Source organism: Trichomycterus rosablanca, chromosome 1 (assembly GCF_030014385.1).
Source record: "Trichomycterus rosablanca isolate fTriRos1 chromosome 1, fTriRos1.hap1, whole genome shotgun sequence".
Taxonomy (NCBI): domain Eukaryota; kingdom Metazoa; phylum Chordata; class Actinopteri; order Siluriformes; family Trichomycteridae; genus Trichomycterus; species Trichomycterus rosablanca.
In genome coordinates, this window is record NC_085988.1 from 23,207,498 (window position 1) to 23,225,868 (window position 18,371).

The 18,371-nt window shown below is 38.6% G+C and overlaps 1 protein-coding gene across 1 annotated transcript in view; it reads left to right on the forward strand.

Annotated features, from left to right (window-relative positions):
• Positions 1-9,122, forward strand: part of pdgfrb (platelet-derived growth factor receptor, beta polypeptide) — a 61,466-nt gene extending 52,344 nt beyond the window's left edge. The window contains exons 17-23 of the mRNA XM_062990422.1: positions 405-520; positions 1,863-1,985; positions 3,449-3,560; positions 3,857-3,956; positions 4,091-4,196; positions 6,724-6,998; positions 8,941-9,122. Coding sequence (XP_062846492.1) covers positions 405-520; positions 1,863-1,985; positions 3,449-3,560; positions 3,857-3,956; positions 4,091-4,196; positions 6,724-6,998; positions 8,941-9,058 — 950 coding nt within the window. The 3' untranslated portion in view covers positions 9,059-9,122. The remainder of the gene's footprint in view (positions 1-404; positions 521-1,862; positions 1,986-3,448; positions 3,561-3,856; positions 3,957-4,090; positions 4,197-6,723; positions 6,999-8,940) is intronic.
• The last annotated feature ends 9,249 nt before the right edge of the window (positions 9,123-18,371 follow it).

Sequence of the window (18,371 nt, forward strand, 5' to 3'; positions counted from 1 at the left end):
CTGTTGAGGTCCTTTGGATGCTGTGTTTTCGGCACAGGCACTACACAAGATGTTTTCCACAGCTGTGGTACTCTTCCCAGCTTCAGACTCAAGTTGAACATGTGCTCGACTGCCCCGCACAGCTGATCTGCACAGGACTTGAGGAGCCTGGCACTGATGCCATCTGGACCTGCAGCTTTCTTCACCTTGATTTTCCTCAGCTCATTCCTCACCTGGGCTGTTGTGAAGGACAGATTGGAGGATAGGGGTTTATTCATTGTTTGTTTTACAACTGCTTTATCCTGGTCAGGGTTCCAGTAGGTCTAATATGTTTACATGTATTAGTATGATACTTGAACAATGTCATGTATCTACCAGCCTTTGTCCAGTTTTAGTTGTTTTAAATGTGTGTGTATGTGTTGTAGGTCACAGAGTGGATCTTTCCCTGGTAATCAGTGATTCTCCAGTCTTAAATTACACTGACCTGGTGGGCTTCAGCTTTCAGGTGGCCAAAGGAATGGAGTTTCTGGCCTCCAAAAATGTATGGAAACAAAGTTTTTTATTATTTTTTTTATTATTTTATAATATTTTTTTTACTAACAGGATGTGTTAAAAAATTTGTATAATGTTGTTTTAGAAAAAGGATTTGTAAAAAATTTGTAGGAGTCTTTCTAAAAATTTAGATGAGTAATGTGTAAATGAGTAATGCAGACATATATGCCAACAAATATTTTGTTGGCAAAACCATTTGTTGAACACTTACATGAAAACCTGGCAAAATATTTCATAAACTATGAAACATAGTCTTGGAACACAAATGATAGTCAGCAGTTAAATCCCATTTTTATCACACAGCATAAAAGAAGAATATCTCATTTGATTTGACTATTTTTTGCAGTTTTCTTGTTTAGGGCAGATCAATCAGGTACTTTACAGTTACAGCTTACAGATGCCCAAAATTGGCTAGTGTTGCATGATTGATAGGGACTACTGAAATGTCCTTCTTTCCATCCAGAGGGAAGAGACTATCACCCTGGCCGCTGACCATAGTTGGCATAGAGCATGGTCCGGGTTCAAACCTGCAACCTCAGAAAGATAGGATAAACACTTTTATGCGACACCACTGGCCACTGTCACAGTTATCATTAACAAAACAAGGCAACAGAATCAACCAGTTAAGTTGAATTAATTACTAAAATTATCAAGCAAGAATGGGAGAGTGTTTACCTTACCAATTGGAGTTTAAATTTAACTTGTCTAGTTTTGCACTGGAGCTACAAGGCTAATGCTGCAAAGAACCTAGTTTGTCTTTTTCTCTAATTACAAAAATCATCACATTTGCTTTTAATATCATTTGTTCAGTTTATAAAATAGCTATCTGTATCTAAAAGAACATAGACATGTTGCCAACAAAACTACAAACAAAGTATTATCTTGCTTTGAATTTGAGTTGGAATAGAATTTTCTTTTTGGACTAATCATGCGTCATTGTGAATGAATTTCCTAACATTTGGCACTGCCTGTGTACTGACTGCCACTCACAACCATTAGTTTAATAAATATAGTCAATAAATGTGTGTCTGTAATGACTTTAATACAGAGGAAAACTTTGAACTGTGAACTGTGGCCTTTTCCTCATGTTATCCTCATAACTCTAATGTAAAACTTTAGCTTTAAAACAAAAACCAAACATTGTCTTTGCAGATTGACTACATGTAAAATGAATGGGAATTGTACATTTCTTCAGCCCTAGAATGGAATTTAGACAATACTGATAAGCTTTTAGTTTTAAAAAAATCTTTTGCAGTTCATTCTTTATAAAGTAGCTCAATATGAAATGTTTTGACACATATAAACTTTAGCTTTCTGTTTTTCTTTTGCAGTGTGTTCATCGGGACTTGGCAGCCAGAAATGTCCTGATCTGTGAGGGGAAGCTGGTGAAGATCTGTGACTTTGGACTTGCCAGAGATATCATGCATGACAACAACTACATATCCAAAGGCAATGTGAGCACAGTGAAAAAAAAAAAAAAAAGTGGATTATTCAATTCCTTCTTAGAAAATTGATTTTGATTATATGTAGTGTATAATGTTATGACTTTCACTTACACTAAATGCCCAAAAGCATGTTGCCATCCTTTTGAGTGAGATTAAGACTGAGTTCAGGTGTTTCTGACAGAGCTGTTGCTAACAGGTGTATACCAGTAGTAAACCTCGGCCCTTCTCTTCCCTGAAAAAACCCAGTCAGTTTCATGTTTCGTCTCCTAAAGTACTGCAGAAGTTAGGAAACAAAAATTAAGATGCTAGATCAGCTATAGAAATGAAACCAACAAAAAGCACTGAGAGAGTTATCATATAAACAAAACAGCTTTTTTCTTAGACCACATGCAAATTCTCATTACAAATAATTGCTTTCTTACACAAGATCCATATTGAGTACTCTGTGCCCATTGTTTCATTCTCTTTTCTTATACTATTGAACATAAGAACAGCCATAATTCATAAGTGTTACTTTACTGTACTCAAACTTCATTATGTCAGTGTAGAACTATTGCTATTAACAATTCTATTGTTTCACCCATGTCCCATAGCTGGATCACCAACATTCAAAAAATATCCAGCAACAGAAAATGCCACTAAATTCTGCTAGGGAGACAAAGGGGCTTATTCAGTTTAACATTCCAACGAAATGTGAAAAGGTTTTCCACTTTATTTAGATTTAAATGTTTTAATTTGGCATGGCTTCCAAACAGTTTGTTGGTAATAGAGTGGCATGGAATTGATCTTGCATCTTTAATTATCTTCTGTACAATGTCTGTCAGCAAAGTACATCCTTTTGTAGAGAGGTTCATTACAGCTTCCATAACCTCATCATTATTACTGAACTATTAGCTTGTAGCTGTTTTACAATCATTGTTAGAAAATAGATGAATGTTTACACGTTTATGGGTTTTTGCTTATGGGTCTATGGATATACTCTTATGTATACTCAAGTGATACAATCTCCTAAAACAAGTTTCTAAATACTCAGGTGAACTATGAAAATGTTTCAGTATTTTATGGCTGGCGATAATTGTGAGTTTGATCAAAAATATATTTTCTAAAACAGAAAGTGTATTCTTTTTATAGAAATAAATTAACTTATTAATTAAAGAATAGATTTCTCAGGTGGCACAGAATAGATGCTCAGGTGGCACAGCAGTCTATTATGCTATCGGCTGTCTGTACATACATGATTGGTTATGACTGGAGGAGGGTCAAAACCCTGCAGTGCATATCCTGCTTTGTGCTCAGAGTTTCTTGATGAATCCGGACTTGCTGCAACCCTGATCAGGATAAAATGTTGATGAAATAAATAAAAAGAGTAGATTTCTTTCATATTTTAGAGTGACATTCAGCTATTTAACCATGACCTTCTCACAACACTCTATGCTGGAACGTACTAACTGACTTGACTGTGTCTCTTGCAGACATTCCTGCCTCTAAAGTGGATGGCCCCAGAGAGCATCTTTCATAATCTGTACACTACACTCAGTGATGTCTGGTCTTATGGCATTTTGTTGTGGGAAATTTTCACAATGGGTCAGTAAAGTTTTTTTTATTTAGTCAGCCTTAAGATAAAATATTAAATGTATTTGTTTATCTTTAACAAAATATTTACAACCCCCAATTTCAAAAAATGTTGGGACAGTAAGAAAAATAGATCAATGATTTGCAATTTGATTTTGATTCATTACATAAATGTGTGTGTATTAGTGTATTAAATACATGGAAATGTTTACAATTACAGTGACCATTACAATCACTGCTTTCTATTTTATATGCATTTACCTACCATATTTGTTAATAGGCTTGTACTTGATATGTTTTCTGTACAGGTGGAACACCATACCCTGATCTTCCTATGAATGAGCTGTTCTATAATGCACTAAAGAGAGGGTATCGCATGACCAAGCCCATGCATGCCTCAGAGGAAATGTAGGTCTACTTTTGTGGGATAATTACATTAAAATATGACTTACTGCATGTGTGATGATTTAAACTTAAACATTTTATATTATACGCCTGGTATAAAAAGTATAACAATCACAGTTTATCCTGTTTCCTTGCAGTTATGAGGTTATGAAGAAGTGCTGGGATGAGAAGTTTGAAAAGAGGCCAGAGTTCTCCTTTTTGGTCCAGGCTATGGGGAACATGCTCACAGACGGCTATAAAAAGGTTTCCGGCAGTCTTTTTTCTGTTTCCTTGGATTTCACAGTAAACACTCATAACTTCCATACTCACTTTACTCATCGTATGTCTACTGCTTGCTGATGTTCCTCTAAATCAGTGGTACTTAGACTGTAGCTATTCAAATATAAAAAATTTAAGAAGCTTTTGTGTTTTAAGTCAAAAGATTGTATGATTGTATGCAACAACATCAGTGTTTTCATTAGCATGCTGTCACAAATCAATCTATATATATATACAGTGAGGGAAATAAGTATTTGATCCCCTGCTGATTTTGTAAGTTTACCCCCTTACAAAGACTTGAACAGTCTATAATTTTTATGGAAGGTTTATTTTAACAGAGAGAGACAGAATATCAACAAAAAAAATCCAGAAAAAAACCATTAAATAAAGGTTATAAATTAATTTGTATTTAATTAAGGGAAATAAGTATTTGATCCCCTACCAACCAGCAAGAAATCTGACCCCCACAGACCGGTTATGTGCACAAAAGGCACACAAATTAGTCCTGTCCCTGTATAAAAGACTCCTGTCACAGAATCAGTTTCTTCCATTCAAATCTCTCGACCACCATGGGCAAGAACAAAGAGCTATCAAAGGACGTCAGGGACAAGATTGTAGACCTGCACAAGGCTGGAATGGGCTACAAGACCATCAGCAAGAAGCTTGGTGAGAAAGAGACCACTGTTGGTGCGATCATTCGAAAATGGAAGATCACAGTCAATCACCCTCGCTCTGGAGCTCCATTCAAGATCTCACCTGGTGGGGTAAGAATGATTCTGAGAAAAGTGAGGTCAGTCCAGAATTACATGGGAGGAGCTTGTCAATGATCTCAAGGGAGCTGGGAGCAGAGAAATGCTGGATATGACCCCAAGAACACCATCCCCACTGGGCATTTCTCTGCCTCCAAACACGGCGAGTGGAGTTGATGCCAAAGAGCTCAATTTTGGTCTCATCTGACCATATCACATTCTTCCAAGCTTTCTCTGAATCATTCAGGTGTTCATTGGCAAACTTCAGACGGGCCTGTACATGAGCGTTTTTGAGCAGAGGGACTTTGCGGGCACTGCAGGTCATCATTGACAAGCTCCTCCCGTGTAATTGTGGGCTGACCTCACCTTTCTCAGAATCATTCTTACCCCACCAGGTGAGATCTTGCATGGATCTCCAGAGTGAGGGCGATTGACTTTGATCTTGTATTTCTTCCATTTTCGAATGATCGCACCAACAGTGGTCTCTTTCTCACCGAGCTTCTTGCAGATGGTCTTGTAGCCCATTCCAGCCTTGTGCAGGTCTACAATCTTGTCCCTGACGTCCTTTGATAGCTCTTTGTTCTTGCCCATGGTGGTCGAGAGATTTGAATGGAAGAAACTGATTCTGTGACAGGTGTCTTTTATACAGGGACAGGACTAATTTGTGTGCCTCATGGGCACATAACCGGTCTGTGGGGGTCAGAATTCTTGCTGGTTGGTAGATTGATATTCTGTCTCTCTCTGTTAAAATAAACTTTCCATAAAAAATTATGGACTGTTCAAGTCTTTGTAAGGGGGTAAACTTACAAAATCAGCAGGGGATCAAATACTTATTTCCCTCACTGTATATATATATATATATATACAGTATATACAGTATATTGCCAAAAGTATTCACTCACCCATCCAAATCATTGAATTCAGGTGTTCCAATCACTTTCATGGCCACAGGTGTATAAAACCAAGCACCTAGGCATGCAGACTGCTTCTACAAACATTTGTGAAAGAAATGCTCACTCTCAGGAGCTCAGTGAATTCCATCGTGGTACTGTGATAGGATGCCACCTGTGCACATGAAGTCCAATCATGAAATTTCCTCTCTACTAAATATTCCACAGTCAACTGTCAGTAGTATTATAACAATTATAACTCTGGAGTGACGAATCACGCTTCTCCGTCTGGCAATCTGATGGATGAGTCTGGGTTTGTGGTTGCCAGGAGAACGGTACTTGTAAAGTTTGGTGGAGCAGGGATTATGGTGTGGATTTGTATTTCAGGAGTTGTGCTCGACCCCTTAGTTCCAGTGAAAGGAACTCTTAATGCTTCAGCATACCAAGAGATTTTGGACAATTTTATGCTCCCAACTTTGTGGGAACAGTTTGGGGATGGCCCCTTCCTGTTCCAACATGACTGCGCACCAGTGCACAAAGCAAGGTCCATAAGACATGGATGAGCGAGTTTGGTGTGGAAGAACTTGACTGAACACCCGATACAACACATTTGGCATAAATTAGAGCGGAGACTGCGAGCCTTCTCGTCCAACATCAACCTCACAAATGCGCTTCTGGAAGAATGGTCAAAAATTCCGTCAAGCCATTTCAAGTATTCCCAAAAAGGTGTTTGAATATATAAATGATTAGCTGACAAATAATTACTAATAATTACTGTTAAATAGACTAGAATTAGCTAAATAACTGTAAAGTGACACAAAAGACCAATTAATTCATTTCTCAACTCTCACATTCTATTCTCTCTCTTTATAGAGGTACTCCCAGGTCAGCGACAGCTTCTTAAATAGTGACCACCCGGCTGTAGTGCGGACCAAGCCCAGGATGCCTGCTCCGTTCCCGGATACACTCCCGAACTCATCCCCTCCGCCAGCATTCCCTATCCGCCAGTCGTCCACCCCCAACCCTTGTCTGGATGCTAATATGGAGTTGGAAACAGCACCTTACAATGGTTATATCATCCCTTTACCAGACCCCAAGCCTGAGGAGGGGTGCCAGGATGTTACCATGTTAACGGAAAGCCCCTTGAGGTAGGACCAGCTTCCTATCCTATACAAATATAGCAGACAAGACTAAACCACAGAGAGCACAGGAAAGATGATGCACTAGTTCCCACTGTGAAGAGATTACTCACACAGGTTCACTTCTGGTTTTTGGATAAGTGCACAGGGCCTAAGGGAGGGTAGAAAAAAAAGAGACAAAAAGAGAGGGAAATTTACACTGAAGTGGGTTTAAGGACTTGTTTAAGCATAATAAGTAGGGCTGTCACACGATTAAAATTTGTAATCGAGATTAATCGCGATTAAAGAACCAAATCAATCGTGATTAATCGACTGCAAAAATAACTAAGCAAAATTTGAAGTTATGCACATTTTTATTGCAAGAAAATGTTTACCAATAAAACAAATAAAATTATGATAAAATTATTAAATTCAAATTATCTTTAGAAAGCCAGCCAATGCCTATATAGGGTTGTTAACAGCTACCCATCTTTTAGCCAGTTATTTAAAATGACAAGTCTGTTCACATTATCTGGCAAAAGTGAGGATCTTCTCCTGTTCATAACCCTGCCACTGAAAACAGGCGCTTAGGGTACTACAATCAACCATTTCTAGATGCAACACGTATAATGTCATGTAGACCCACATCGTTAACTATGTTAAAGCGTCTACAGTCCATTGCAATCCAATTAACAGCAGTGTTTGTAATGTTCCCACGACGTGTACGTGTACAGGCTCGTTTTGCCTGTAATGCGTATCCGTGCGTCAGATGCCTGATGAGACAAAGGCGTGCTTTGACCAAAGATGATATTGAAGTGTCAATTAATAACTGTAATTTTGTCTAGTGATGATTTCACACACTTTTTGAAAACAAAAATTATTATGTAAAACACCCTATATTTAGCAATATGTAGCAGCAGCAGCAGCTCGAGCAATTTCTAACTCACGGGCGCAAACTGGGAAAAAGACCCGTGTTATCGTTATACAGTATAAACACAATGTTGCTGTGTTAAAGCAGCGCAAATTACCACAGAGACACATATTTAACATGGCACAAACAGCCCAATAAAAATCGTTTGATTACAAATTTTCATTAAAATTTTAACGCGTTAATCATGTTAATTAATGCAATTAATGACAGCCCTAATAATAAGTAATTAAAAAAACAGAGGCAATTTATTTAAAGGTGTTTTTCCTCAAAATCAGGAAAAAATTGCAAGGAAAAATGGACACTGGTCCATTCTATAATAAGAGACAAATTCTTTCTAAGCTAATAACAAATTATTAATTTTCCAAAAGTGGAAATTTTTATCTATGTTCACAGAGTATAAGCCTACTTTTCTTTAAGAAATATGTTCTTATATATCATAACCAGATAAAAATACATTTTATCCAACATTTTATTCAAAATAACTTACAATTGTGACTGAATACAATCCCAGCAACTGAGGGCTAATAACCATGCTCAGGGGCTTAATAGTAGGTTTAATCCTAATTACATATTTTAAGTGATGTCATCTGCCTTGTTTCCTGCTTGGTACCACATGATCAAAAAAGGGACAAACAAGTCTTTTCTCAACCTAAATCTTAAGTTAAATCCAGAGCTTAACCTAACTGAGATGCTATGGTATGACATGAGAGAAGTTTGCTAAAGGAGGTTCTAATGATTTTAAATACAAGGGTTTATATATAAATTACTATTTAATTACATTTTTGAAAAGGGCAAATCATTATGTATTGTATCGGGCAGTGGTAGCTTAATGATTAAGCCACTGGACAGGTGATTGGAAGTTTGCTGGTTCAAGCCCTGTTATATTCCATCACAACTGTGAGTCGTTTTGAATCAAATGATCTACTAAACTCCTTATATATACCTGGAAATATATACATGACGAATGACACAAAATAATCTATTTTTTCATTATTTGATTATTATTAGTTGAATGTTCAGTGTTGTTTTCTTTCTGTGTAGCTCTGTGGGTTCAGAGGCAGAGACAGCATCTTTGGAAGAACCCAGCACAGAGCCGGAGCACAGCGAAACCCAAAAGGAACTCCCCAGCACTCCAAGTGTAGAAGACAGCTTCTTGTGACTGCATGCAGTTGCTAATCACACATGAATATATGTGTGATGTATATGCAAAAAACAGACACAGTATGTGCTAAATGTTTAAGATGTTTTATAGTTTTTTAATTGCTGAATGCAAATGAGAACAATCACATGTACATCAGAACATTTATTTTAGATAGCTTTCTGTAGATTACAGAGACAATGAATTGTCTGAAATGGTTTAGTGGAAAGGATGGAAATCCTAATATCAGTATTTTATGATTTAGGAAAGATTCCAAATTTTTTAATATGAAGGTCGTTGACAAAGATCCTGTCATTGCACACTGTGATAATGATTGCACCTATACATTCCTGGCTATATCAGGTTTTGGTACTAATTGTTTTAAATGTATGTGTAACGGTACATTTCAGCATATTTAATGTACCCCTGAAGACAAAAACCTTTGGATTTTGGAAGAGTTCTCTACTTGGTTATTAGCACTTAGCTAGCTGTCCTGTTAGCAATGTGCTAACATTAGGAACCTAAACATTAGGTACCTAAAGCACATTGTTAGGGTATGTTTATACAAAATAAAATGCTGACATTACAAAAATTATAATGTCTACTCAGATATTAAAATTCCACTAGTGTCTACCAGTACTAGTGCTTGCTTTGAAGGATTATTGGATGTTACCTATCTGGCCTGCTAGCTGCCTGCCTGATTTATGTTCTGATTTTAGCTATTTTAACATAATGCTATTAAGTCAATGTACACATTTGGACACAGTTTGCTAGCACATGAGAGAGGTGTGGCATACAGTGGAGTATCAGTGTAAAAGGAACAAACATAAAAATATACTACAATTATGTTAGCAATCAGCTGGCTGGCCTGCTATTATAGCGAAATGACATTTTTAAATTACTTTAATGTATATTCATAAATGCTACTTATTTTATTTTTAAGGCTTTTTTATTTCTTTGGGCATTAAAATGTACTTAGTTTTAAATAAAGGAAGTCCAGGGCCTACCAACAGCCAATTGGTGTCTACAGATAATACGTAGTCAGTGTTAAATGAATTTGCTGTGAATGGCATTAGATTTTTTTAGCCTTGACAACTGTCACTTTTAAGATTAATGATTATTGTCAGTAAATCCTTTAGTTCTTTAGTCCACGCAACAAAATAATGACATTTTATGAACAATTTTTGTGTTAATGAAGTATTTGTTTATAAAAGCGTTCCTAATTTTCTTCTTTAGCTGTTAGGCAGAATCATATGCAATGTAAATATTGTAGCGTCGTCGGCGTCGAAGGGGCAAAGGAAACAGCTCTTTTATTGACACGTGGACAAACACTCATTCACACACATATACATTCATATCACATTCACACAGCTGGTGATGCATTTCTCAGGTTAGCCAACCCATTCCCAGCGCTGAGCAACACGGTCACGGTAGATCTTGATACCACAGCCGCAAGTCCTTCTGGGTAAAGCTCCGCCCCCTTCTAGTCCACAGCAGCGGGTCGCTACAATATGTTGGTTTTCTTTTATATCACTTTGTTATATTTTAGGGAGGGATTTTTATAATGTTGTAGCAAATTTGCACTTTAAAGCTTCATGCTAAATTGACTTGGAGGTTATTTTATTTCTTTACATTTTCACTTCACTGAAAAAATGAAGGTACATTAATTTTGTTTGTATTTTATCACAAAATGTTATTTTGATTACGTAGTTGACACAGTAGTACAAACTTACTTACTTCCAGAAAAGTTGGGACAGAAAGTGAAACAGACATAAAAAAAGAAAGCAGTGGGTAAAAACAGAGCAGTGAAAGCTCAGTGGTTAAGGTACTGGACTAGTAAACAAAAGGTTGCCAGTTCAAGCCCCGCCACCACCAAGTTGCTACTGTTGGTCCCAGAGTAAGGCCCTTAACCCTCAATTGCTCATCATGTTCAGCTCATTGTGTAAGTCGCTTTGGATAAAAGCATCTACTTAATGCTGAAAATGTAAATTCACTGTGACCAGTAAAAGACAAGGTTTGGACCTTTCATCAACTTTCATGTTTATTGTAAATGCCTGCTTGTTCTAAAATCATTAAAAATAATTCAGGAATCTGAAGAATCTTCTCTAAAATGAACTGATGCACAGTGGAAATGTACATTATAGTCTAAAAAAATCATGTTAAGGAAAAGACTGGATGTTTTGTTCTTTGGGCAAAAGAAGAAAACATACCATCCAAATTGTTACCAGTATAAAATTTAATACTTAATAGCAAGTGTCTGTCATGGTATATGGAGTATCAGTTTTAACAAGATATGATGTTACAGTGACATGGCTGTGCATTTTGAGAGTACAGATTCTAGACTAGCCTACCTGCAGCCCAGACCGGTATTTTATTGAAAATAATGGTGCATTAATAAACACAAAGGGTGTGTTCAAAAACCTAGTGAGCTCTCTACATACAGTGTATCACAAAAGTGAGTACACCCCTCACATTTCTGCAGATATTTAAGTATATCTTTTCATGGGACAACACTGACAAAATGACACTTTGACACAATGAAAAGTAGTCTGTGTGCAGCTTATATAACAGTGAAAATTTATTCTTCCCTCAAAATAACTCAATATACAGCCATTAATGTCTAAACCACTGGCAACAAAAGTGAGTACACCCCTTAGTGAAAGTTCCTGAAGTGTCAATATTTAGTGTGGCCACCATTATTTCCCAGAACTGCCTTAACTCTCCTGGGCATGGAGTTTACCAGAGCTTCACAGGTTGCCACTGGAATGCTTTTCCACTCCTCCATGACGACATCACGGAGCTGGCGGATATTCGAGACTTTGCGCTCCTCCACCTTCCGCTTGAGGATGCCCCAAAGATGTTCTATTGGGTTTAGGTCTGGAGACATGCTTGGCCAGTCCATCACCTTTACCCTCAGCCTCTTCAATAAAGCAGTGGTCGTCTTAGAGGTGTGTTTGGGGTCATTATCATGCTGGAACACTGCCCTGCGACCCAGTTTCCGGAGGGAGGGGATCATGCTCTGCTCAGTATTTCACAGTACATATTGGAGTTCATGTGTCCCTCAATGAAATGTAACTCCCCAACACCTGCTGCACTCATGCAGCCCCAGACCATGGCATTCCCACCACCATGCTTGACTGTAGGCATGACACACTTATCTTTGTACTCCTCACCTGATTGCCGCCACACATGCTTGAGACCATCTGAACCAAACAAATGAATCTTGGTCTCATCAGACCATAGGACATGGTTCCAGTAATCCTTGTCCTTTGTTGACATGTCTTCAGCAAACTGTTTGCGGGCTTTCTTGTGTAGAGACTTCAGAAGAGGCTTCCTTCTGGGGTGACAGCCATGCAGACCAATTTGATGTAGTGTGCGGCGTATGGTCTGAGCACTGACAGGCTGACCCCGCACCTTTTCAATCTCTGCAGCAATGCTGACAGCACTTCTGCGCCTATCTTTCAAAAACAGCAGTTGGATGTGACGCTGAGCACGTGCACTCAGCTTCTTTGGATGACCAACGCGAGGTCTGTTCTGAGTGGACCCTGCTCTTTTAAAACGCTGGATGATCTTGGCCACTGTGCTGCAGCTCAGTTTCAGGGTGTTGGCAATCTTCTTGTAGCCTTGGCCATCTTCATGTAGCGCAACAATTCGTCTTTTAAGATCCTCAGAGAGTTCTTTGCCATGAGGTGCCATGTTGGAACTTTCAGTGACCAGTATGAGAGAGTGTGAGAGCTGTACTACTAAATTGAACACACCTGCTCCCTATGCACACCTGAGACCTAGTAACACTAACAAATCACATGACATTTTGGAGGGAAAATGACAAGCAGTGCTCAATTTGGACATTTAGGGGTGTAGTCTCTTAGGGGTGTACTCACTTTTGTTGCCGGTGGTTTAGACATTAATGGCTGTATATTGAGTTATTTTGAGGGAAGAATAAATTTACACTGTTATATAAGCTGCACACAGACTACTTTTCATTGTGTCAAAGTGTCATTTTGTCAGTGTTGTCCCATGAAAAGATATACTTAAATATCTGCAGAAATGTGAGGGGTGTACTCACTTTTGTGATACACTGTAGACAGCATTTTACGTCATCCTACACGCGCTCCCGAGAAGGAGGCTGTTCGAAATCCTAGATGCCTTAATATGCTCACTGGTAAGGTATCTTAAAATTTAAATGCTATTTTGACTCAAGAACGAGTGAGCATCCGATGCTGCCATAGCGGCGAAGACAATCCCAGCATTCAATGCGGCACAACTTTTCTCACAGAAAAATGAAAAATATGGCGGACGAACCTGACTTATAAGTTGATGACTATAATCCTCTCTACTGAGGCAGCTAGACAGCAAGGCAGCTCACTAGGTTTTCGAACACACCCAAAATATAACATTAAAGGCCTTGTGCTGTACAGCTAAAGACTAGTACACTTTTGCTTTTGAAACTACATTGATGTTGTATTCAGTCCCAACTTTTTTTGAGATTTGTAGAATGTTTTACTTCATTTACATAACACATTATGTAATTGTAACTAAAACACTAGTGAAACTCAGCACAGGTTAAGGTACTAGATACAGGGCAACTTTGTGATTTTTACTTTTTTCCTTTCTGTTCTTAAACACTGTCTTTACTGACACTGTGTTGTACCCGCTTAGGGTTGATGTCACTTCTTTTATACTGATATTAAACAGTCTAGGAATGTGTCGTCATGGTTGGGAAGTAATAGAATTTATATATATATATATATATATATATATATATATATATATATACAAACTCTCTTAACTCACCCACAGCCAATTAAGTGTAGGTGTTTCAAGATGTATACTACATGTATTGTGAATTCCTGTTTTCTATTTGATGCATTGTATGGGGTTACATTTGAGCACCTGTATTAAGTATTACATGATAAATACATGTCACATCCATTAGATTGCATCACACATTCTGTACAATGAAGGTATAGTGCTTTTCTTTTATTTGATTCCTTTAGGTTTTTTTTGTAGCCTGTGTATATGAGCCAAACCTTATTTAGTGCACATCATACATCACATTCAATATTAAACACATTATGGTACCAAAGCTTTACATTAAAATATGTTTACAAGTGTATTTTTGTATAAATATTTTGCATAATGTACTTTAATATACTGGATGTACTATATGTAAAAGAAAGCTATAATAAAAATGAAAGAAAAAATGTGTTGCATACATTCAAATACCTTTCTTTTGTTTTACTTTTAATTTTTTCAGGTGTGCAGTACTTACTTATTTAAATGTTGTAAATAGTTTTTACATAAAAAAATAAAACAAACCAACACAAATTTACAGGGGTTGGACAAAATAACTGAAACATCTGGTTTTAGACCACAATAATTTATTAGTATGGTGTAGGGCCTCCTTTTGCGGCCAATACAGCGTCAATTCATCTTGGAAATGACATATACAAGTCCTGCACAGTGGTCAGAGGGATTTTAAGCCATTCTTCTTGCAGGATAGTGGCCAGGTCACTACGTGATGCTGGTGGAGGAAAACGTTTCCTGACTCGCTTCTCCAAAACACCCCAAAGTGGCTCAATAATATTTAGATCTGGTGACTGTGCAGGCCATGGGAGATGTTCAACTTCACTTTCATGTTCATCAAACCAATCTTTCACCAGTCTTGCTGTGTGTATTGGTGCATTGTCATCCTGATACACGGCACCGCCATTGGATGCACATGGTCCTCCAGAATGGTTCGGTAGTCCTTGGCAGTGACGCGCCCATCTAGCACAAGTATTGGGCCAAGGGAATGCCATGATATGGCAGCCCAAACCATCACTGATCCACCCCCATGCTTCACTCTGGGCATGCAACAGTCTGGGTGGTACGCTTCTTTGGGGCTTCTCCACACCGTAACTCTCCCGGATGTGGGGAAAACAGTAAAGGTGGACTCATCAGAGAACAATACATGTTTCACATTGTCCACAGCCCAAGATTTGCGCTCCTTGCACCATTGAAACCGACGTTTGGCATTGGCACGAGTGACCAAAGGTTTGGCTATAGCAGCCCGGCCGTGTATATTGACCCTGTGGAGCTCCCGACGGACAGTTCTGGTGGAAACAGGAGAGTTGAGGTGCACATTTAATTCTGCCCAGATTTGGGCAGCCGTGGTTTTATGTTTTTTGGATACAATCCGGGTTAGCACCCGAACATCCCTTTCAGACAGCTTCCTCTTGCATCCACAGTTAATCCTGTTGGATGTGGTTTGTCCTTCTTGGTGGTATGCTGACATTACCCTGGATACCGTGGCTCTTGATACATCACAAAGACTTGCTGTCTTGGTCACAGATGCGCCAGCAAGACGTGCACCAACAATTTGTCCTCTTTTGAACTCTGGTATGTCACCCATAATGTTGTGTGCATTGCAATATTTTGAGCAAAACTGTGCTCTTACCCTGCTAATTGAACCTTCACACTCTGCTCTTACTGGTGCAATGTGCAATTAATGAAGATTGGCCACCAAACTGGTCCAATTTAGCCATGAAACCTCCCACACTAAAATGACAGGTGTTTCAGTTATTTTGTCCAACCCCTGTATATACTGTACATTATATGACCAAATGCATCTTGATTCCTCTTCTGTAGATTAAGATTAAGGGTTTTAACCTAACCGATAGATAAAAGGTGTACAAAATCAAATATGTAATATAAACCATATGCTTTACGAAGTACACTGTTACATATTCAGAATTATGCTGAACCAGAAGCCATGGCTTATAATCAATGCTACAATTTATAATTTTAGGTCAGGTCTCTGTCCAGGCCACTATATGTATATTCGAGGATTACAGAAGCTCCAGCACAGAGACAAAGCAAAAAATGTAAAAAGTTGATAGAATATTGAAGAAGGTACAGTGTTTTGAAACATTCCATAATAAGCAGGTGAATTGGTAACATGTGAGGGAACATGTGTGTTGTTCTCATATAAGTGTTTAAGCAGTGTTGTTTGGATTTTTAAAACATCCAGAGAGTTAACCTATGGTATGTTAGGTGTAGTTTATAAAATATTAAATAAATGCTTGAATTTATCATGTATCTGAATGTATCTAAATTTATCATGTATTCAAATTTATCAAATCATATTGGGTTTGTATGGCCAATAAGCAGCACAGAAGCTTAAAATTAGCATTGTCAGTGCCAAACAGTGGACATCAGACAGGTGGAAACACATTCTTTTTAACAGTTATGAATACTTTGACATAATACAGTCTAATGGGGTGTTTAAAGGATACTCTATTGGATCAATACAGTTCCGTGAAGAAAAAATAATATTCGCTGGCTACAAACCCCATTTCCAGAAAAGTTAAGACCTTTTGTAAATTAGAATAAAAAGAAGTATTTTTTGATTTGTTAATTCTCTTGAATCTTTATTTAACTGATTAAAGTAGAAAGAAGACGAAAGTAGAAAAGTAAATTGTTTTCACAGATCAACCTCATTGTAGTTTGTAAAGTAAACACATTTATATTTGACCCAGGCATGTTTACCCCTGTGTTCCATCCCTCTGAGGAAACTAATCGTGGCAGTTTTGCCTGCAACCATTGGATTTTTCTCTATTATTGCTTGCTTTGAAACTCCAGCTTCTTAGCAGTCTGTGATCACTGTTGTCTGATGCTCCTCTTCCTACTGAACCATACATTTTTAGTATGAGACAGATCTGGACTGCAGACAGGCGAGTCAAGCACATGCATTCTGTGTGTATGGTTTCAGCACATACAGAATGAGGCCCAACACAGTCTTGCTGAATTAATTATGAACTTTCCATTTAAAAAAAACATGATCTTAATGGCAGCATGTGTCTCTCTAAGATACCAATATGTGCCTCCACATCAATGGTACCTTCACACATATGCAAGTCACCTATGGCATAATCACTGATGCACCCCTATACCTTAAAAGATGTTGGGTGGATGGTCCATTTATTCTTTAGCCAAAGAGAAAAAGAACTTAATGTCAATTTTACACCGATTAGGCATAACATTATGACCACCTTCCTAATATTGTGTTGGTCCCCCTTTTGCTGCCAAAACAGCCCTGACCCATCGAGGCATGGACTCCACTAGACCCCTAAAGGTGTGCTGTGGTATCTAGCACCAAGATGTTAGCAGCAGATCCTTTAACTCCTGTAAGTTGCGAGGTGGGGCCTCCATGGATCGGACTTGTTTGTCCAGCACATCCCACAGAAGCTCGATTGGATTGAGATATGGGGAATTTGGAGGCCAAGTCAACACCTCAAACTCGTTGTTGTGCTCTTCAAACCATTCCTGAACCATTTTTGCTTTGTGGCAGGGTGCATTATCCTGCTGAAAGAGGCCACAGCCATCAGGGAATACCGTTTCCATGAAATGGTGTACATGGTCTGCAACAACGCGTAGGTAGGTGGTACGTGTCAAAGTAACATCCACATGGATGGCAGGACCCAAGGAAGAACATTGCCCAAAGCATCACACTGCCTCCACCGGCTTGTCTTCTTCCCATAGTGCATCCTGGTGCCATGTGTTCCCCAGGTAAGCTACGCACACTCACCCCGCCATCCACGTGATGTAAAAGGAAACATGATTTATCAGACCAGGCCACCTTCATCCATTGCTCATTGGTCAAGTTCTGATGCTCACGTGCCCATTGTTGGCGCTTTCGGCGGTGGACAGGGGTCAGCATGGGCACCCTGACTGGTCTGCGGCTATGAAGCTCCATATTCAACTAACCGTGATTCACTGTGTATTCTGACACCTTTCTATCAGAACCAGCATTAACCGCTTCAGCAATTTGAGCTACAGTAGCTCGTCTGTTGGATCGGACCACACGGGCCAGCCTTCGCTCCCCACGTGCATCAATGAGCCTTGGTCGCCCATGACCCTGTCACCAGTTTACGACTGTTCCTTCCACTGCAGACCTGGAACACCCCACGAGAGCTGCTTTTCCTGCTTCTAACACATCAGCTTTGAGGATAAAATGTTCACTTGCTGCCTAATATATTCCACCCACTAACAGGTGCCGTGATGAAGAGATAATCAGTGTTATTCACTTCACCCTTCAGTGGTCATAATGTTATGCCTGGTCGGTGTATGTTTTCCTTATGAACCAATTATCTTTGGTTGCTTTTAACCTAAAAAAAAATTTATTGCAGAAAATTTTTTATGTTATTTCAGAGATTAGGCTGCGGTCGCCTGAGTGTCTTTGGTCAAGTCGAAGGAAAAGAAGAAGTAAACCATCTGTATCTTGAAGTGCCTTAAAGAAAGAACCACTTCTTGTTTTCAGGCAGATACACAGCAGACAAGACATATAGAGTAT